This window comes from Lynx canadensis, chromosome X (assembly GCF_007474595.2).
Source record: "Lynx canadensis isolate LIC74 chromosome X, mLynCan4.pri.v2, whole genome shotgun sequence".
Lineage (NCBI taxonomy): Eukaryota > Metazoa > Chordata > Mammalia > Carnivora > Felidae > Lynx > Lynx canadensis.
The window spans coordinates 56,603,574-56,624,159 of NC_044321.2; the positions used below are offsets into that span (position 1 = coordinate 56,603,574).

General features: G+C 53.5%; 1 protein-coding gene across 3 annotated transcripts; it reads right to left on the bottom strand.

Annotated features, from left to right (window-relative positions):
- Window positions 1-1,874: 1,874 nt before the first annotated feature.
- On the bottom strand, window positions 1,875-17,366 carry ZMYM3 (zinc finger MYM-type containing 3). Of its 3 annotated transcripts, none has more exons than XM_030305428.1 (25): window positions 17,332-17,366; window positions 15,241-15,926; window positions 14,202-14,245; window positions 13,798-13,870; window positions 13,094-13,388; window positions 12,703-12,880; window positions 12,137-12,355; window positions 11,694-11,844; window positions 11,338-11,453; window positions 11,091-11,177; window positions 10,805-10,955; window positions 10,342-10,514; window positions 9,975-10,140; window positions 9,212-9,309; window positions 8,967-9,129; window positions 8,570-8,682; window positions 8,247-8,421; window positions 7,916-8,062; window positions 7,343-7,446; window positions 6,849-7,017; window positions 6,317-6,468; window positions 5,721-5,835; window positions 4,958-5,212; window positions 3,475-3,592; window positions 1,875-3,355 (listed from the first exon to the last, which is right to left on the bottom strand). In XM_030305428.1, the coding sequence occupies exons 2-25, from the start codon at window positions 15,905-15,907 to the stop codon at window positions 3,163-3,165; spliced, it is 4,122 nt and encodes a 1,373-aa protein (XP_030161288.1). In that variant the 5' UTR covers window positions 15,908-15,926; window positions 17,332-17,366; the 3' UTR covers window positions 1,875-3,162. The 3 variants fall into 3 exon arrangements, with proteins under 3 accessions (XP_030161288.1, XP_032448015.1, XP_030161287.1); XM_032592124.1 differs by lacking the exon at window positions 17,332-17,366 and adding an exon at window positions 16,684-17,103 and having other exon boundaries at window positions 13,798-13,864; XM_030305427.2 differs by lacking the exon at window positions 17,332-17,366 and adding an exon at window positions 16,684-17,102.
- Window positions 17,367-20,586: the final 3,220 nt, after the last annotated feature.

Genomic DNA, 20,586 nt, shown 5'->3' on the forward strand with positions numbered 1-20,586 from the left:
AAGTTCTGGGGATCTAATGTACAGCATGGTTACTATGGTTAACAATATTATATACTTGAAGGTTGCTAAGAGAGTAGATCTTAAACGTTCTCACCCCCCCAAAAAGAGATGGTACTTTGCCACGGGATGGAGGTGTTAGGTAACACTATGGTGGTAATCATTTGCAATATATAAGCGTATCAAATCGGCACAGCTCTACACCTTAAACCTATACTATGTTATATGTCAAGTGTACCTCAATAAAGCCTAAAAAAGAATAAACACCTCATCTCTTTTCCAAGCCTCAGACCCACATTCCCAACTGCCTAGTATATACGGTAACATCTAGCATCGATTCTGCTCTTTCATATCCATTTTCTCACCTGGCCTTTGCAGCAGTTCTGTGAGAAAGTCAGGGCAGAATATGAATGCATTTTTTTAATGTTTATTTATTTTTGAGAGTGGGAGGCAGAGAGAGAGAGGGAGACAGAATCCGAAGCAGGCTCCAGGCTCTGAGCTGTCAGCAGGGAGCCCGACGCGGTACTCAAACCCACGAGCCATGAGATCATGACCTGAGCCGAAGTTGGAGGCTTAACAGACTGAGCCACCCAGGTGCCTCATGAACGCATTTTTAAGGTGAGGCTCAAAAAGGTAGGCTTGCCCAACTCTCAGTGGCACAGCTAGGATTAGAAACTTCAGTTTGGGTGTTCTTTTTGCTATGTTGCACAGCCCACCACTTGAGTGTTTCAATAGAAACCCAACATGACCCAAACCTCAACTTGTTACCAACCCCCTGTTACCCCTACTCCCTGGCAAAAAACATCAACAAAAATAAAACAGAACAACCTGCTCTTGTTTCCCAACTTGGTGAAAGGCATCTCACTCTCCCTCCCAGTTATCAAGGCTAGAAACCTGGGATTCATGCTCAGCGCTTCCCTCTCCTCCAGATCCTATAGCCTTGACCTTTGAAATATCTGAATCCATCTTCCCTTTTCCTTCTTTATCCCTGCAGCCCCCATCAAGGCCCACAGAATCTATCAGCCACACTGCTTACCTGCCCCCCCCCCATCCTTTATACTGTTGTGAGGATCTCCTCCCTAAAGCTGCAGATTGCCTGGCTGGAAAACTTCAGCCTCACACTTGGCTTACCTATGGCTTTGGTTGTACTGGTCCCCCCAACCCCTCCCACTTATTCTGAGGCCCCGGTTATATGCCATCGCCCCCAGCGAGCTCACTCAGTTGCACATACATCCCTGTAAACTTGAAATGAATTCTCTCCCTGTTCTCCCACAGCACTAGATATTTCATTCTGCCTGTCTCACAACTAACTGTGCAGTGGTCTGTCTCCCCTGTAGCCTGGGAGCCTGCTGGGGATAGGACCCTGGTCTCATGAATCTTTGTCTTCTCTGAAGCATGGAATCTTAGGCCCTTCACATAGTAGGTCCTCAACAGATGGCTGTGAAATTGATTTTTCCCCCTCTAAGTATTTGGAAACTTGTTATTAAAAAGGACCGTGGGGCACCTGGGTGGCTCAGTTGGTTGGGCGTCCAACTCTTGGTTACAGCTCAGGTCATGATCTCATGGTTTGTGACTCTAAGCCCCGCATCGGGCTCTGCGCCTACTTGAGATTCTCTCTCCTCTCTCTCTGCCCCTCCCCCACTTGCGCTGTCTCTCTCTCTCTCTCAAAATAAGTAAATTTTGAAAAAATGAAAGAAAAATAAAAAGACCATATTTCCTAGTGGATTCATTCAGCGAGGCAGGTAAAAATGATTCTTGAAACTGAGGTGGGACATCTCACTTCTTTACCCCCTTGAGAGTTTGAAGTGGTCTAGCACTGGTCCACTAAGGCCCCCACCTCTCCTGATACTGCTCTCCCTCCCCCAGAGAAGGCAAAGGACAATTTTAACTCTTTATTTGAAACAAACAATTCCAGAGACAGAAGGTTAGTTGTGACAACAGCTTCTCACTACAACACAAGGGTGGGCATGGCTCACTGAAGGGACAGGCCAGGCGCCTCAGAACAATATATACAATTTAAACAGTGGCTAAACTGGTAACAGTTATAAAAACACAAAAAGGAGGCTGGGGAACAGCAAAGCCAACAGGGAAAGAACTGGGTACCCCCTTTGCTGGACGCTAATAGTTTTCTGAAACTATGAAGGCAAGATGGGGAAGAGAGATGCAGGCAGTGGGCACAGGACCCATGCCCACAGTTCTTCACCTATCCTTTAACCACACATCCCATCCTGTATGACCCAGGGCCCCCACAGGCTTGGCCTGGCTCTTATGATGGGGGGAGAACACGAGTGGGGAAACCCAGCCCCAATCCAAGTCAGAAGGTAGTTTTTGCCTTGGGAAACTCTGTCCATTGAACTAAAGGGAGGCAGTTACAGAAGGGGGCTAAGCATGTTGACACCATGGCTCATGCCAACCTAAGACGGCAGAGAGTGACAAACACATAAACCAAGGGGACAGGAGTCAGTTCCCCACACTTAGAGTCATCTTCTGCCTTTGAGGGAAAGAAAGCATTTGGAAGTTTTTTAAATGGAGGCACCAAGGGCTGGTGCTTGCAGGGGTGGGGAGGGGGAGTGAGGTGGCGCCAGATTCCAACAACTAGTTATCTCATGGGAGGGGAAGAGCATCTAAGCTCTGTGGTTTAGGTAAATGGTCCCCTCATTACTGCCATACTTTCTTTCCCGTCTTCCATACAAGACCCTCTAGCGTGGTACCGGGGAAGAGCAAAAGGAGGGGATGGGCACAGGGCAGAGAAGGCAGCTGGGTTCTTCCCTTGGCCAAACCTAGGAACAGGGAGCTTTACCTACATGGGATGGGTCAGGAAACCCAAAGCCAACAGGATCACCAGAGCTCTCAACACTTCACCCAGAGTTGGGCCCCCAGGAGAAGGGGTTCACTCTGAAGCATAAAGGAAATGGCCAAGCTGGGTTTTGCCCATCACTGGGAGACCAGCCCCTGGGTGCAGAGGACTGGGGCCCTGTGGTTGTCAAGTGGTGTGGAAGAAGGTAAGAGCCTGGGGTTCCTAGGGAAGGCAGGGAATGGATGAGTAGAGAAGGGCAGTCAGGGCCCTTCAGGATGAGTAGCATTGGTTCCTGGGCCAGTCGCCCTGTGGGACATGGCCCCAGGCCAGATGTTGGTGTGAAAGACAGACACAGATAGCACATGGGCTCAGTCCAGGTCTTCCTCCCCAGGACGACCCAGCTCCTCGTAAATCTCACGCACAGCCAGAATGCGATTGAGCATACTCTCCAACATGCTGCGGTCCATGGGGATCACGGAATACCAGAGAGGTGACTCGGCGATGCAGGACCGCTCGGGTTGCAGGTAGAACACATCGTTGCGAGTCCGGAGGCTTTCAGGGCTATAATAGTGGCGAGGTGGGTGGGGGGAGGGGGTGGGAGGACAGAGATCAATTACCAGGGCAAAGTAGATTCCCTGGGTCCCCATGCTAATGCCATGCCTGCAAAGCTTCCAACTCACCATTTTGAGAGATAGAATTCGTAGAACTTGACGGGGCAACGGAGGGGATTCATGCGGTTCTCACGCTGCTCTAAGATAGGAGCTTCTTCTTCTCTCTTCCGTTTCCCAGGGCCTGTGTCTGCAGATGAGGCAAATGACCCAGAGTCATTACAAGCACAGCCTCAATGAACCACCTCCAAGAGCACAGTCCAGGGCACAGGGGGAAGGCCTCAGGACACCAAATACAGTCTCACAGAGAAATAAAGGCAGAAGAAGGGTCGGTCAGTCTCCTCACGTCAAGCAAACAGGTCCTGTGACAGCGGGGGGGGGGGGGCGGGGAGCTGTTCTGTGGGCCTCCCTGGTTCTCACTGCCAAGGTCTCCCTTTATAATCTCCCCAAAATGATTTCCTGAAGAAGTCATCTCAGAAGCTTTGCATGCATACTGACAAAACAGACCCTATGGCAAGGCTGGGCTAGCCTTCCGGGACAGGGAAACAGCAATGGTCCCAGCCCCCAGTACCTCAGCCCAGGCAGAGGCTCAGGTCCAGAGAAGAGACTTTGGGAACTGCACTCAGATGGCACGGGACTCCAGGGCCAGAATGGAAACCAAGGTGCAGTTTGTCACACCCAGCAGCACAGAACCAGGGAAAGCCTCTTATTCACCCTGTCAACTCTCCCCCACAGTTGAACACACCCAGCAGCTTCCTACTTGTCTACCATCCACCCCAAGAAAGTACATTGCCTTGAAAGGAGGAAAGTCACCAGGCGCCTGGGTGGCTCAGTCAGTTAAGCATCCAACTTCAGCTCAGGTCATGATCTCACAGTTCAGGAGCTGGTGCCCCACGTTGGGCTTTCTGCTGTCAGCCCAGAGCTTACTTCGGATCCTCTGTCTCCCTCTTTTCACCCCTTGACTGCTCACTCTCTTTCTGTCTCAAAAATAAATAAACCTCTAAAAAAAAGGACTGAGCTTAAAAAAAAAAAAAAAGAGGGGCACCTGGGTGGCTCAGTCAGTTAAGCATCCGACTCTTGGTTTTGGCTCAACTCATGATCTCATGGTTCATGAGTTCGAGCCCCACATTGGCCTCTGCGCTGACAGTGCAGAGCCTGCTTGGGATTCTCTCTCTCCCCCTCTCTCTGCCCCTCTCCCACTCACATTGTCTCTGTCTTTCTCAAAAATAAACAAATAAACTTAAAAAAAGGTCACAAAGAAATATTTCTTTAAAAATAAGTAAATAAAAGAAAGAGAAAGAGAAAGAGAAAAAAGAAAAAGAAAAAGAAAAAGAAAAAGGAGGGGAGCAGGATACAGGCAGCTGAATGACCTCCTATTTCTGCAAGAGCCACTGCCTAGCAGATTGCAGGACTGGCTATTTTCACCTTTTTGGCAAACACAGGAATGGAAGGGGTAGGGAAGACAAGGAGAGGGCCAAGCCAGCAGTCATGGAGGGGCCTGAGAGGGGAAAGCAGGGAGAGGGAAAGATAAAGGGGTCGGGGGATAGCCTCGTACCTCGCCCTTTCCTCTGGCGGACGGGGGCATAGTAGCGGATGCTCACCACCTTGGTGGTGCCCCGAGGGGTGGTACACTTGCGGGACTGCCGCACCACGTTGGTGAAGGAGAGCTGCATGTGTTCCTCGGCTGTCTGGAGCCCAAAAAACTTAGTGTTGAAGAACATGAGGGTGTTGAGGAGGACAAAGGGTGAGTAGACCCCGAGCTGCTTACACTCCCACAGGTGCTCTTCCTCCACGCGGGAGAACACCGTATCTGCAATGGTCAAGGGGGAGACGCCAGTCAGGAGCAATCAAACACCCCCACCCAGCCACTTCCGATCCCAGACGCCCCACTCACGAGCATTTCCCACCCCATCCCTGGCCAGTAAGTGACAACTGCACAGAGAACACAGACACCCTGCTACAGTAGACAGTGAACTGGGCTTTTTAAATGGTTTCCACTTGCACTTGGAGCTTCTCTTACCACCCTCGAGTTACAGGCAGGGAGATGTAAACCCCAAGGAGTCCCACAGTGCCTTCTCTTCTTTCTTCACTCACCACCAAAACCCAAGCCACCTTTTTCAGACCTAGACCTAGGTCGTGTTCAAGGATGGGGGCTCTGGCCCCTCTAGCTCTCAACCCTGAGGCCCCCCCAGGGGACGTAACTCCTGCCCTCAGACACTTTGTGGAGAGTGGCAGACCAAACAGCCCAGGACTCTTGGAACGGTGTACTGAAAGCATGGAGAAGAGGGCAGAGGGGTTGCAAGGTCCCTGTCCCTTACTGTTGGGGAGGAGTGTGGGCTGCCAGGTACTCAGAGACTTGTTGAGTTCTTGAACGAAAGTCAGGTAGTAAAGGTCTGTGAAAATGTTCACCATTCGATTGTTTTCCAGCAAGTACTGAAGAAAGAAAAACATGCACAGAAAGCTAGACTCTAGGTTCTGGAGGAAAGACGTGATGCCAAAGGCCCTGAGCACGGCAACCTCGATAATGAGGAGGCAATGGGAAAGCGCTGCTTGATTAGGTGACCCAGAGTGCTTTTCTCCAGGGATACCCCCCCACTCTGAGATACCGGGGCCCTGCTGGAAGAGGAGAAAGTTTGGGGAGCTGTGTTGTCGCTGGTTCTTCACAAGCCCAGCCTCCTTCGTCAGACAACATGCGGCCGACCTCTTGCAGGGGAAACTACACATCACCCCGCCACCCAAAGAGTTCAGCTCTACCCATCTTTCCCTTCCTAGAATGGTTCTGGAGGATTACCAAGGGGACCTGCTCAGGGTAGGAGGCAGGGTGAGGAACAGGGGCCGGGACAGAGTCATTTCCGGTGGGATCCTGCCTGCTATGTTGAGAGTGACGGCAAGCGAGGCGGCGTGCCAGGGATACCTGCTGGATGCCGAGACACAGATAGTAGATACTGTCAGGTTCGTATCGTTCACCGTTGGGTCGAGTGATTTCTCTCACAAACTGGGCCAGACCGTAGTTGAGTTCAGCAGCTGAGCAGGCCAGAATATCCTCTTTGATACGCATAGGTTTGGCTGTAGTGATACACAGTGGAGGTAGATGGGATTAAGAGAACTCCACATGGAGAATTCCATTTAGCTCCATCATTAATCCCTTCATCCCTTAGTGCATCCAGCTCCAGAACAAACCCACCCATTACAAAAAAAAAAAAGCCCTCAGCCTTTAAACCTAGACAGCCTCTCCCCTTATTTTGCAACTCCTCCCCATCTTCACAGGACACCCTTCGGTGATCACGGCCTTATCACCCCTAGACATCCTCACATCCTCAGCTGAACTGCAGCCCTGGCCCTCCTCCTCTCCCCACATCGAGGGGGCCCTGTGTTTTAGGTAAATGGGCGGGGGCCCCTCCCCTGAGCACCGGGTACCTTCCTCCCCACCCCCACCCCATACTTACGGCCAAAGCGCAGTTCATCCCCCTTGCTGGTTTCTCCATTGGCATATTTTGACTGCACCCAGCACTTCCAAGCATTGACACCATATGAATAGTTGAGTCCAGTACAGCTAGGCTGGCTGCTCATGGAATCCCGAGAACAGCTCTCCGAAAGCACCAGCCGCTTTTGACCCTGGAGGGGAAGAGAAAGGAAAGGGTTGGCAGAAGCAGGGCCAGGGGCACCACGGAAGCCAGTCAGGATAGTATTGACCACTGGGGAAGCAAGGGCCTGATGTAAGAACGCAGCGAGCTTCCACAGCACAGAGCCCCAGAAATGGCCCTGGTGACCTCGTGAAGAGAGAAAGTGTGGCTATTTCTTGGTACTCACAGTGGCAGACAACGGAGGTTAGGAAAGTCAAACTAAGGCCGCCGGCTTGACTACAAGAGCCGCCCCCACCCCCCCAAAAAAAACTCTTTGAGCCTCCTCCTTCTGTGGATTTAGCAGCCCTGGCCCTCACCTTCCTCATGGTGCGGGGAAGGTCTTGTTCAGTAGACACATCCTCGGGCCCTACCAGGCCACAATCAAAGAGGAAGTCTACACTTGGGTTAATGTCCAGAGGGTCTGTTAGAGAGGAAAGGAGGAAGAAATCAATTTTTTTAAGATCTCAACCCTATGGTCCTCACACCCTACCCCTGCCACTTGGCCACTTGACTGGAGATGAGACTCCTATATAGCCTTACTGTACTCGGTAGGAAGCAGCAAAGCTGTACCAAGAACACGCTCCGAGGCACATAAATGCAAAAATTCACAATGATGGGAATGTTCGTAACGCTACCGAACTGCATGCTTAAACACGGTTAAGATGATAAATTTTATGTTATGTGTTCTGCCGCGATTAAACAAAAACTAGACACAACTGCAAAACAGTGCGCCTGTCCCGGTATATCTGGCACTAGTCCCTGTGAGAACCTTCTGTCACAGGGTCACAAGGAACACTGTTTTGGGGTCATGCTCAGATCACAAGGGACACTTCATGCCTCTCGGCACAAATGCTACTGCACCCAGTGGACACACTTCAAGTCCCACTCACTCTTGGGGAAGTCCGCCTCCAAGTCTTGCCCAGGCTCATCCAAGACATTGGCCATCTTGACGGCCATGGCCAGGACATCATCTCTAGCTGGCCCAAACAGGTCACAGTCTTCCAGAAGCCCCTCTGCACTCTGGTTGCTCACGAGATCTGGGGGACAGGGAAGGTGGCTTGGTCACTGCAGCTCCTGCCTAGCACCCTCACAGGCCTTCAGGGGCTAATCCCAACTACTCCCCAGTCCTTCTAAGGCACCAAGATTACCACACTCCTCCCCCTTAGGCTGACACAGGCCAGTAGCACCCTGTCTCCCTCATCACCACCCCCCATGGCGTACCACAAAGGTCAGATGAGGCCTTGTCTAACTCCTCAGCCTCTGCAATCATTTCTGCCATAGCCAGGATGTCGGCCTCCAAGGGGTTGGAAGGGATCTTCACCTTCAGCTCCTCAATGGTCTCCACAATCTTGTCTGTGCTCTCCAAGGTGGTGGGCAGGAACATGGGCACAGGCACCTGGAGGCAGGAATCCCAACTGAACACCAACAACCACCCCAGCTAATGAGAGGGACAGCTGATGAGAGTAAGGGGGGGAGGCGGGGAGCATGGGTCTCAATCCTGAAAGGGTAAAGGAGACCACACCAGGAAGGGCAGGGAAACTTACCGGGATGGGCATGGAGAAAGGCACCGGGACTTTCTGGCAGTACAGATGCATAGGCACTGGCACAAAGATGGGCACTGGGATGGGCAGCACTATCACCTGTGGCTTCCACTCTTCTGTTGACAAGAAAGGGGTCTTCTCAGAGCCTCTGCTAGATGTACCACATCTGGCCCAGAGCCTGACGCTTGCCTGTCCCCCTCTACCCCAAAAGCTCTAACACGTGCTCAGTGTCACAAAACTGCCCTAGAACAAGAGGTTGAGAGACAACTCGAGGATTCCGGGATAACCATGTGCACAATGCTTCAGCCATCTCATAAACCCCCTGTCCAGCTCCCAGGCACGGGGCTGGAGGCCTAGGACTATGGAATGTAGCCTGGGATGTCTAGGTACCCTGGCTCACCTGTTTGACTCCCTTTGGACTTCATCTCCACCTTGCAGGAGACCCCCCGATTCTGCATCAGTGGTTTACACATGGCCGCTTTGTTTTTGCGGGGTGTTGCTGGGGGTGGCGGGGGTGGAGGAGGGGTGGAAGCAGCGGGAGCCGATCGGGTCTTGGCAGGGATCTGCAGAGACTAAGGAATGTTAGAGCTGCCAACCAGCATACCCTCCTCTGAGGCCATCCACCCCCTTGGCTTCTGCCCTGACCTTGCCCAGATTCCCATTTTCCTCTGGGGTCTTCACTGTACTGCTGTTCTCCACTTTGGTTTGAGATGGTGCCTGGGGCTTCGACTCGGGAGAATGACCTATAGATCAAAACAAATGAATGCTCTTATCTGAGGAACTTGCTCTCCGCTCTCCTCATCCCCGTTCCACAAGAGCTCCATTGAAAGGCACACTAGATGCAAATGGGAGATCTAGAATATCCCCTCCTCACCACCCCCCATCCTTAGATGTAGTCTTCTCTAGGCCCCAGCAACACCGGCCAAGAAGGTTCTTTGCTCCTGGCTGCCAAGAAGATCAAAAGACAGTTCCCCCAATGACGCACAATTGGAGACCTTCCACTCAGATGACTCTCGGAAGTTTGGTACCCCTGAAGCAGTGGAGAGATTGAGGTGACATTCTAGAGACAATAGTCTTCGATCTCCTCAAAGGTAGAGCTTATGCCGACACTTCCAGCTCTCTGAAAATTAACCACAGCCCCCCACATGCCCCATCCCACCTGGGTCAGTGTCCATCCCCTCAAAACACATCCTTTATACAGTTCGAGTAGACTCGAACTCTAAGGACCTTGAAACAAGGCTCCCCCTAGTACCCGCATGGTCCAGAAGCTGAAAAAGAATATAGTACAAGGAGCTCTGTCTGGCCAAGGATGAGGTGAAAGCAAGAGAGAAGGGAGAGAGGGGCTGGGCCTAGGGTGAAAAGGGTCCAGGCCAGTGCTAACAGAGCGTGCCCCCTGCCCAGCACTCACTGTTCAGGAGGCTCTCAGGCCCGCTCTGGGTATCCAAGTTGGGTTGGTTCTGCTGGCTGTAGAAGCGCAGCAGACACTGTTGGTTGCAGAAATGACGGATCTGCCCACGCCAGTGGATGGTCTCCAGCAGCTTCCCCTGGCGCTTACAGGCGTGGCACCGGGCGGCCTGGGGGCATCAACAGGACAGTCAGACCTGCCTCCCTAAAGTGGGCTGGGCCCTTTGCCCTGGGAGAGGCCGTGCTGCTCCCTTCAGAAGCCGGGCCAACCAGAGCCCCCTCCCTGGAGATCGGCCCGCACCCTGAAGCCAGTGTAACAGCCTGTGCCCCTTGGCGCCCTTCCTTCCTTTCCAGTGCCCTGCCCCCCTTACCTTGCAGTACCACAGCAGGTACTTGCTCTTACAGTCCTCACTGCAGAAGTCCCAAGTGCTGCCATCCAGCTGCTCGGTGACTCCACGCTGGCAGGTCTGGGAGCAGTAGGTACAAGTGATACAGCACAGCCCCAGCTTCTTGGTGAAGTCCTGTTTGTACAGCAGCACACAGCCTGGGAAGAGGGCAAGAGGAGAGAGTCCAGAGACCCAGAGATCACCATGGCCGGGAGGCCCAACCTTTCCAAGGTGGTCCACCTAAAACCTCCACCAGCCTCTCGTACCTTGAAGCCTCCGGATGGACAGAGAGACGGACGGAGGGGGAGGGGATGGGAGGAGGACAACACAGTGAGCAGAGGACCCCCGGCCACCCCCCAAGCGCCACATTGCAAGCCCTCCTCCTTCCCCCACCACCCTCTCTGGCTGGAAGTTTCAGGCCCTTCTGCACCTTTCCCCACCTCCTTACCTTCGCTGCAGAAGCTCTTCTCCACCCCACTGAACCGGAGTTTCTCATGCAGGAGTTTCTCCTGCCGGCAATGCTCACACTGGGACACCACACCTCGGAGCCGCTTGAAGTCCTCGCAGCAATCGCGGCAGCAGAACTGGAACACCTGGTCCTGAGATGAGGGGCACAGGGCGGGGAGGACAGAGCTGTGACATCCCGATCTGGCGAGAGCCAAGTGGAGGGAAGGCCCCCTTCAGACAGCTGTCCGGTCTATATGGCAGGATGTCGGCGGGGGTGGGGATCTTACCTGCCAGTCCAAGACCTCAGGCTTGCCACTGAAGAGGCTGTGGCAGTAGTGACAGCTCAGGTGAATGCCCCCCTCAGGGCTTGTGCGCTGGAGGGAAGGAAGACAAGTAAGGGAGGTGTGTGGGGGTGGTGGGGAGGGGGGGGGTCAGGCTCGTTCTTAGTTCTGCCCGGGCCTACCTGCCCCAACTCTCATACCCTCTCTGTGTCACCACACCCTTCTTTCATCCCTGGTCCAGGGTTTGGAGTACCTGGAACTTGGTCCAGCAGCTGGGGCTGCAGAACTGGTAGACTGTGCGATCAACCTTGTTGTAGTAACAGGGGTCAGAGAGGCTGCGGCGGCAGAAGCTGCAGGGTCGGGGAGGGCCTGGGGCACAGAGAGAAAAGGAGAAAGAGAGAGAGAGAAAGAGAGAGAGAGATAGAGAGAGAGAAGGAGAGAGAGAGAGAGAGCACACAGAAGGTGTAAGGCAGTGCAGAGATGAAACAGGAAATCCATGGGAAGATGTGGCCGGGGCTGAGGTTGGGCAGCAGGGATCACTTTAGAAGGGAGTACGGGAGGTAGAAGGAAGGCCAGCAGGGGTCTCAGAGAAGAGGGCTTTGCACCTACCAGTGAGCCCTGCCTGCTTCACTTTGTAAGAGGTGGTACAGCACAGGGTACAGAACAAGCTGGTCTTGCCATTACGATCCACATGTGATAGCATCTCAAAGTTCTTACACAGGGTCTTGCACCAGACACATGGGTACACACGTGTGTTTTTCTGTGAGGATGGGGAAGGAGAGGCTGAGGCTGGATTTGTCCCTTCGCTTTTATTTGTTAAATTTTTTAAAACATGAGATATTTCAGGCATACAAAAAAAGGGTAGATGATGATATAACAAAGACCTGTGTATCCACCAGCCAGCTTCAAAAATAAAACATAACAGATACAATTGAAACCCCCTTTATTTGTTTTATTCTTCCCAACCCTCGACCCGTCAGGCACCTTTATTTGTCACCCAGGAACCGCACCCCCGTCCACAGCCCTCTAATGCACTACTCCCTCGGCCCCACCTTCTTGTACGCCCCCAAGCAGGTTGTGTTGCAGAACCGCTTTTGTTGGCCCTCGTGGAAGAGGAGCTCAGGGCCAGGGCTCCCGGTCTTGGTGTAGATGTAAGCCCCGCACTGGTCACAACAGTTGGTTTTCAGTCCCTTGTTGGCCCGGAATTTGGAGAAGCAAGAATCGCTGCAGAGCCGGTGCACCACGCTGCCGTTGCTGACCTCGTGCAGGACCTGCCGTACACACACACACCCTGAGCCAGGGCCTGGGCACCACCACCCACCCTGAAGCAAGGACGGCCCGCCCCACCTCACCCTAGACCTTCACAGCACACAGTGGGCCCAGGGACCCCCCAACCTGCACATCGGGCTGCCGACTTGATGGTGAGGTCCCGGGAGGCAAGGAAGGCCGGCTGCATACATCCTGGAGAAGCTCTATCCTTGAATATGCTCCCTCACGATGGCTGCCCTTCCTCCCCACTCCCCTCTTCCACAGGGCCTGGCCCCTGCAGCCCCAGGATGGCAGGGGCAGGTCAGGGCTAGCCAGGCTCTGCAAATCAGCCCCCATCGAGCTTCCTCACCTCTCCAGTCTTCTGGCATATGCTGCAGCGAGTGGCGTCGGCAGGATCCCCAGACTGTGGGATTGGGCGCTGCTGCTGGGCCTCGTACAGGGAGAGACAGACGGACGTGCAGAACTCATGGAAGGAGCCTCCTGAACCAGTCTGTGCCACAACCGAGTCCTTGGTGTTCCAGATCTCCCTGCAGGTGGAAGCAGGTTGGAATGTTCACTCAGTACCATCCTCTTGTTTCATCGGCTCCCACCCCTCTGCAGGGATCGATGACCACAGGGCCGAGTAATCTCGGACCCCCCTCCCAGTTCCACTCTGCTAGCTTCTTGCCCACAGTCCCCGGCTCACTAGTTACTCCCGGCCTGATCTCTGCCCTCCCTGCACCCTGGGGACCTTCACGTACTTCTTGCAGAAGGTACAGGTCTTTTTGCCCGAAGGCTTCTTAGAGAAAGTGGTGAGACAGGATGAAGAGCAGAAGAGCTGAGGCAGCCCCTTGCGCTGGTAGGCGGTCTGCCCCTTCTGCAGTGGCGTCCGGCAGTGAGCACAGGTCATCTTGGTGCCTACTGCAGAGCGCCCGGCCCTTTGTGCCACGCTTGAGCGTAGGGACATGCGAGGGGAGCGCCGGGGCCGGAATGGCACAAAGTCCTCATCATTGGGGTCATCTACCATGGCATCAGAATCCTCATCTGACACTGGAACTGTGGAAGTGGGGGCACGGACCATGAGCAAAAGCTACTGGACCAGCTCTCCTCTGACCAACGGGCAGCTCAGCAGATACTGGCTCCTCGGATGAGCCCCATCCCCCTAGTTATTTCCTCTGCGCCCCCACCCGCATCATGCTGGCATCTTAAGCCACTGGTGGCACTCTCCCTGGGAGGGCCCAGGAGGGCTCTGAGTGAGAAGATTCAGGACAGGGATGGCATGGCTGAAACAGGAAACTCCATTCTCGCTGCTGTTGTTTTCAATTTCCCCCACTGCCCCTGGTTCCCATGCCAACCCACAGCAGAGATAGGCACTTCACACTCTGCAGGGCGCAGCACTATGGGAGCCAGGAGATCTGTGGCCCGCCACATCCCACTCGGTCACACTTCCTCAAGTCCTACTCACTGCTCTCAGTGGAATCCACAACCTCGGGTTTTGGAGGCTCTACTCTTCTAACGCGCTCGCTTCTCTTCTGCACCTTGGAAACATGGGAGGGGAGGAAAGCTGACACCAGGGGCAGGCTAAAGGGCCTGCTGCACTGGTGCAGGGTGTGGGGGGGTACAGAGATGGGAGGGGGAAGGGAGAGTAGGGACCCTCAGCCCAGGACTGAGAGGAGGGGAGAAAAGGAGGCTGGACTTTCTCCTTAAGAAGCAGGAGACACAAGAGCTCCCCACCCCCCCGCCTGCTTCCTCCTAACTCTCCTTGCACAAGCCCTCCCCAGAACAACATCTGGGAGGGAAAATGAAGGGTCTGTCCTTCCCAGAGCTATAGGGGGAACCAGACTCCTTCCAATCCCCTCCCCCCCTCACCCTCTCAGGCGGCTTCTCACTCGCCTTCCCAGTCAGGCCATCTCCTGCAAAGGAAGCAGAAAACAGCCTAAATCTTGAGCTTGCCCTCACCATCCCCTCCCTGGCCCAACCTCCGTGCCTCCATTCCTGGGGAAGAACATACTCAAAACTGAAAGGGAAAACTCAAGTGCCTGTGGCTTCTTGGGGCCCCTCTCAGGGTTACCTCAAGCTCTGTTCTAAGGGAGGGGAGGGGGCAGCTATTCTCCATTAAAAAAAAAAAAATCTTAGCCTTCCCCCCAGCCTCTGTCCCAATCATTGGGAGTTAAGGAAACACAGATAACAGGTCTTTCATCAGAGAACTTATATAGTTCACTGACAACAAATGCAAGCACCCAAAGGTAGCAAAGGGAAAAGGAAGCATTATGTATGGAGAGGTTCCCCTGGACTCAGGTGGTTATATAAGCCCCAAGACCCTGGTCACAACCTGGGAGAGGCACACCACTAGGCAGAAAGAGGGGGGAAATGAGAGCCTCTCAAGCCCAGGCTCTTCCTCCCCTATCAGAGACACAATTCCAGGCCCTGCATTTCTACCATTCCCCTGAAATCACTATGCTGTTGGTGGCTCCAGAACCTAGTTATCATTCATCCAACCCAGAAACCCCACTCTCTTCTAGAACAAAACAGCTGGAAAGATCTTAGCACCAAGAAGCCTGGTGTCCTCTCCAAATTGTAAAGAAAGGACCCTGGCACAACAGCCCCCTGGGGGTAAGAAAAAGGGAACCTCTCCCAACAAATCCACTCTTCCCAACCCACCCCCTGAAACCTCCCCCCTATTACCCTCCCATAGCCACTGAGCTGCCTCCTTACCCCTACTTTCCTTAATCTTCATCACAGCCCCTCGTCCTCCCTTCCAAGCTCCCAACTCCTTCTCCATACATATCCCTACTCTTGTCTGTCCACCCTCTTCCCCCTCCCTTACGCTTTCCCCAGACACACAACCACCCCTACTTACCCCTACCCTCTCCCCAGCCTGGATTCTCCAGCTGATTAGGTGACCTACCTGGCAAGGATGGGTGTGCAGGAGGGCTAGGGCCCCCAGGTTTGGTCTGAGAACTGTTGATTCCATCCCCCAGAGTCTCTCCCACTGAAGGGCTGGGGGGACCATTTGGGCTCTGTGGCTGCCCTTGGGGAAGCTCCTCCTCCTGCCCAGGGGAGCCCCTTCTCCCTGTAGCTATGTTGGTGGTCTCCTCCTCTTCAATATGGGGGGGCTGCAGTGTTATCGGCGAATCTGGAGCCAAAGGCTCTAGTAACCCCTGTGGTGAAGAGGGATTTGCCCCAGCCTCTGGCTCAGGTGGTACCACCTCAGGGGTCTGGCCCCCTGGTCCAGGCTCTAGGGTCTGATCTCCTGCATCCCAAGCAAGGGTCCCCTCAGGACCATGGTCCACCTCTGGGGGAGAGGGGGCTTTATAGAGCAGTCCCCCCAGCCCCAGCAGCTCAGTGGCTCCATCCAGGACTCCAGGGTCTTTTTCCAGGCCAGCAGGGGCATCAAGCAGGTCCAGGGCTCCTGAGGATGGAGAAGGGCCAGGGGGCGCCCATCCTCGAGTTGGGGCAGTCTGGGATTCCAGTAGATCCTCTCCAAATTCCATGTCTACTGGAAGGTCTCCAGCCAGGGGCTTCTCTGGCAGGGTCAATGGGTCAAACGGACTGGGAAAGTCACTGGGGTCCATGAGGATGACTGGATATGGGCTGTAGATTAGGGGTAGAAGAAGGGGCAAAAGAGGTGGTCTTCGCCAGAATTCCTTCTTATATAGGTTCTGGGACACACCCCATCACCCACTTGGATTTCTCATGAACAGCCCCCACCACACCGACAAGCATTTCCACTGGCTCTAGTCCCAATGACCACTCCCCCCCATACAGCGCCCCCTGTGGGGAGAGGCGTTCCCCGCCCTGGCCCCGTGCCCACACTAGCCAGGCAGTCGGTCGTTCCACCCTCCCGCCTGCCCCCGCCACCCCACTGCAACTCCCAGTTCCCCTCCCCCTCTACCTTTCACTCCCCCCCCAACTCGGGCTGAACGCCCCCCTTAGAGTCTCCTAGGGCTGTTGCCACCAAGAGCCTTTCCCACCCCCGCGATCTCAGTTCTTATCTCCTCCCCTCTCTCCCAGAGCCCCTCAGCTCCCCAGTCTTTACCCACCCTGTCTGGCCCCACCCCCCCTCCCCGCGTTGCAAGGTCCTCCCCTCAGCCCTTCCCTCGCCCCCACAAACTGCCCTTCCTAACCCCTCCCCCCAGTTACCTTTCAGGGTCGCCCACTTCCTCAGCCCCGTTCCCCCTTCCTATTGCTCCCCCAGTCCTCCTTCTCCTGTTGCCCACCCCCCACCTCAGGCATTTACAGGAAGACATTTTGGAGCTACGATCTCTCCTTAGACCCCCCCCCCCCCTTCCTGGCTACGGCGAAATCCCGCCTGCAGGTTCGGTTCGGCTTGATCAGGCCCGACCCCTACCTGCGGCAGGGTTAGTGTACCGGCTACAAGCCTAGAACTGCAGACAGCGACGGCCCCGCGCTCCTTCTCCACCTCCCTCCCTAGCAGCCGGGACAGGGGTCGCGGCCCCTTTAAATGGCAGCGCCGCTCACAGCGCCCAGCGCTCTGCACCAGGCGGGCGGGCGGCGCCAGCAACCAACCCCATTGGCTGGCTCGTGGAGGGGGCTCGCGAGACAGCGCCGGCCCCCGGCGCGAGACTCCCAGCCCAGTGGCCGCCTGGAAATTGCGGAGTGGAGCGTAGTCGTTGGAGATGGAGCTTGAGCCCCCGCCCGGGGCCCCGTTAGTTGAGGAGGAAAAGCTAGCCTCTGGAGCTTTGAAGCCCGCCCTCGGGAAAGGCGGCACCCCCTCTCCACGGAACGGCCGAGTACACTAACCCACAAAAAATACATCTACGCACCTGCTTCTCTTACCTGGCTCAAGAGTCTTCTCCCCTTCCCCCCCCCTACCCCGTCACACCCGTGCCCGCCCTACCTCCTGGAGCCCACTCTACCCGTGATCCCCTCCTCTCATTCAAATGGTTCCCGGTCCCCTCCCCCTCCCCGTGTCTCTCCTCGCTTCCCACTCGTGTTCAACCCCCCAGCGTCCGCCCCCCCCCCCGACAGTCCCTACCTACGCCATGCAGCAGGCGCCTGCCAAGATTACCCTCCCCCCAACCCCACCTCTCCGGGGCCCGCCCCCTGGGAGACTGTTGGGGTAATGAGTGACAGCGGAGTAGGGGGGGTAGGCAGGGACCCAGCCCTCACGTGCCCCTCCTTCCCTTGTCTGCAGCCTTGGGCTCCCCTAACCATTCTGAATGTCATAGTTGTGGGGTGTCTTAGGCTTGGTTTCCAGCCACCCAGGGCGGGTTAAATGGCTCTGGCTCAGTGACAACGCCTATGCAGTAACCGTTACTGCCTGATGACCCCAAAACCAGGCCCCGCAAAGACACTCCCCCACTCCCTCAACGGTCTTAGGGTAAGTTCTGGGATCTTCTCCCAGAGTCTTCCACCAGGAGCTCCCTGCCTTATCTCTACAGTAGTTTTCCTCACCAAGGCCGAGAGCTGTGTTTCCTCCTCTCTCTCTCTCTCTCTCAGCCTCTCTCTTCCTCCCTCCCTCCTTCTGTCCTTGTCAGTCTCTTTCCTCCTCCTCCTTCTCTCTCTTTCTCTCTGGCGCTCGCTCTCTCTCTCTCTGCCAGTCTCTTTTTGTCTCAGTCTCAGTCTCTGTCTCCGGTCCCTCTGCCTCTCGTTTGCACGAGCACGCACGCGCGCGCGCGCACACACACGCTTTTCCCTGTCCCTCCCTCCCTCCACTCCCGGATGGTCCTTAGCGTGTGGGTGTGGCTGAGGGTGAAGCTTGAGAAGTGGGGGAGGGGGAGGGGGCACTAGCGTTAGGCCTACTGGTTTAAAAAAAATATATGTGTGCCAGGATCCTTCCTCAGTCCCCATTATAGTTAGTGCACTTTGCAGTCTCTGCCCCCTACTTTCCTCCTCCAACCCCTAAGGGCTGGAGAGCTTCTAGTGTCTGAGATACTGGAGGAGGCTTAGGCTGGAGGGGAGTCCTGCCACAGATTTAGGAACGTATAGGCTTGGTGTCCAGTGCCTGCTCTAGCTTGCCTCTGCTCTGGGCCTTCCTTCCCACACTAAGCCTCTCCTAGCCTTCTAGTCCCAGAGAGTTTTATCCTCCCTTGTCTCATTTACTTTCCCAGAAACCTTAATCCTTCCTGGCTCCCCACATGGCCTTGAGATTATCTTTGTTCTCTCCTACATACAGAGATAAAAGCAAGAGTTTTCCCCTTCAGTTTCCCAAACCCAGTGTCCTTTATACTGTAACCAGTATTCTGTGTACCTACCTCCCACATTCTGCTTATTTCTATGTCCCTGTACCTCCCTTCTCATTTTCAATTTGTTCCCTCTCAGTTGGTCCACTTCATTCTTTTGTGTTGCTGGCCCTTCTCAACCCATACTTGGATCCTTGGCTGGTCTGTTTGTGCAGAACACCCGGTTTCAAATTGAAGGGAGACAGTTTAAGGAAGGATTAATGGTGTCAGAGTGGTGGCATAAAAGCGTGTGGGCTGTGGAGACAGAAACAGACCAGGATTCTAATCTCAACTCTGCTTGCATTTTAGTCAGTTGACTTTGGACAAATCACAAGGTCGTCACCAGGTCTTAATTTTCTCATCTTTAAAACAGAGATAAGAAAGCAATCTAAATTCGCAATAATAGGGTATTAGTTAAATCAGTTTTGTCTATATTCATACAATGGATATACTCATTAACATTTTAAAAAAACAATGGGGCACCTGGGTGGGTGACTTCGGCTCAGGTCAGGATCTCACATGTCATGATCAAGCCCCACACTGGCTCACTGCTGTCATCACAGAACCTGCTTTGGATCCTCTCTGTCTCCCTCTCTTGCCCCTTCCCTGCTCTCTCTCTCTCAAAAATAAATAAACATTTAAAAAAACCAATGACAGCATAGCACAGACCATTTTTAGGATACTGAAACTATTCTGTATGCTATTATGATGGAGACATATTTATATCATCAAAACCCATAGAATGTACAACCCCAAAAGCAAACTCCTATGTGAACTATGGGCTTCGAATAATAATGATTCGTCATCAATTGTAACTAATGTACAATTCTGGTAAGGAATGTTGATAGTCAAGGGGGGCTGTGCCCTGGGGTGAGTATGGGGTGGGCAGGGAGTATATGGGAACTCTCTGTACTTTCAGCCTGCTCCTGCTGTAAATCTAAAACTGCTCTAAAAATAGACTTTAGTCGGGGCACCTGGCTGGCTCAGTTGGTGAGCGTCTGGCTCTTGGTTTCAGCTCAGGTCATGATCTTGCTGTTCATGAGATCAAATCCCACGTCTGGCTCTGCACTGATGGTATGGAGCCTGCTTGGGAGTCTCTCTGTCTCTCTCTGCCCCTCCTTTGTTTGTGCTCTCTCTCAAAATAAATAAAGTAAACATTTTTTAAAAAGAATCTTTAAAAACATAGACTTTAATCTATTAAAAGAATTAATGACACACAAAAATGCTCCTGTATGTTACATTTTTTTTTTAAATCTGTACACCCAGTGTGGGGCTTGAACTTACAACCCCACGATCAAGAGGCCCATGCTCTACCGACTAAACCAGCCAGGCTCCCCCCCCACCATGTTACATTTTTTTAAAAGGAGTTAAAATACGATGCTAACTTTGTAGAGAAATTCTATATACAGTTGACCTTTGAACAACATGGGTTTGAACTGTGTGGGTACACCCCTATGTGGATTTTTTTAAATAAGTACAGTACTGTAAATGTATTTTATTTATGATTTTTTTTTAATTTTTTTTCAACGTTTATTTATTTTTGGGACAGAGAGAGACAGAGCATGAACGGGGGAGGGGCAGAGAGAGAGGGAGACACAGAATCGGAAACAGGCTCCAGGCTCCGAGCCATCAGCCCAGAGCCCGACGCGGGGCTCGAACTCACGGACCGCGAGATCGTGACCTGGCTGAAGTCGGACGCTTAACCGACTGCGCCACCCAGGCGCCCCTATTTATGATTTTTAATAACATTTTCTTTTCTCTAGCTTATTGTACGAGTATGCTATACAATACACATAGCATACAAAATATGTGTTAATCAACTGTTATTAGTAAGGCTTCCAGTCAACAGTAGTAGTTAAGTTTTGGGGGAGTCAAAAGTTATACTTGGATTTTCTTTTTGTAATGTTTATTTTTGAGAGAGAGATAGTATGTGTGCATGTGCAAGTGGGGTAGGGGCAAAGAGAGAGGGGGACAGAGGCTCTGAAGCAGGCTCTGAGCTGACAGCAGAGACCCTGATGTAGGGCTTGAACTCATGAACTGTGAGATCATGACCTGAGCCAAAGTCAGAC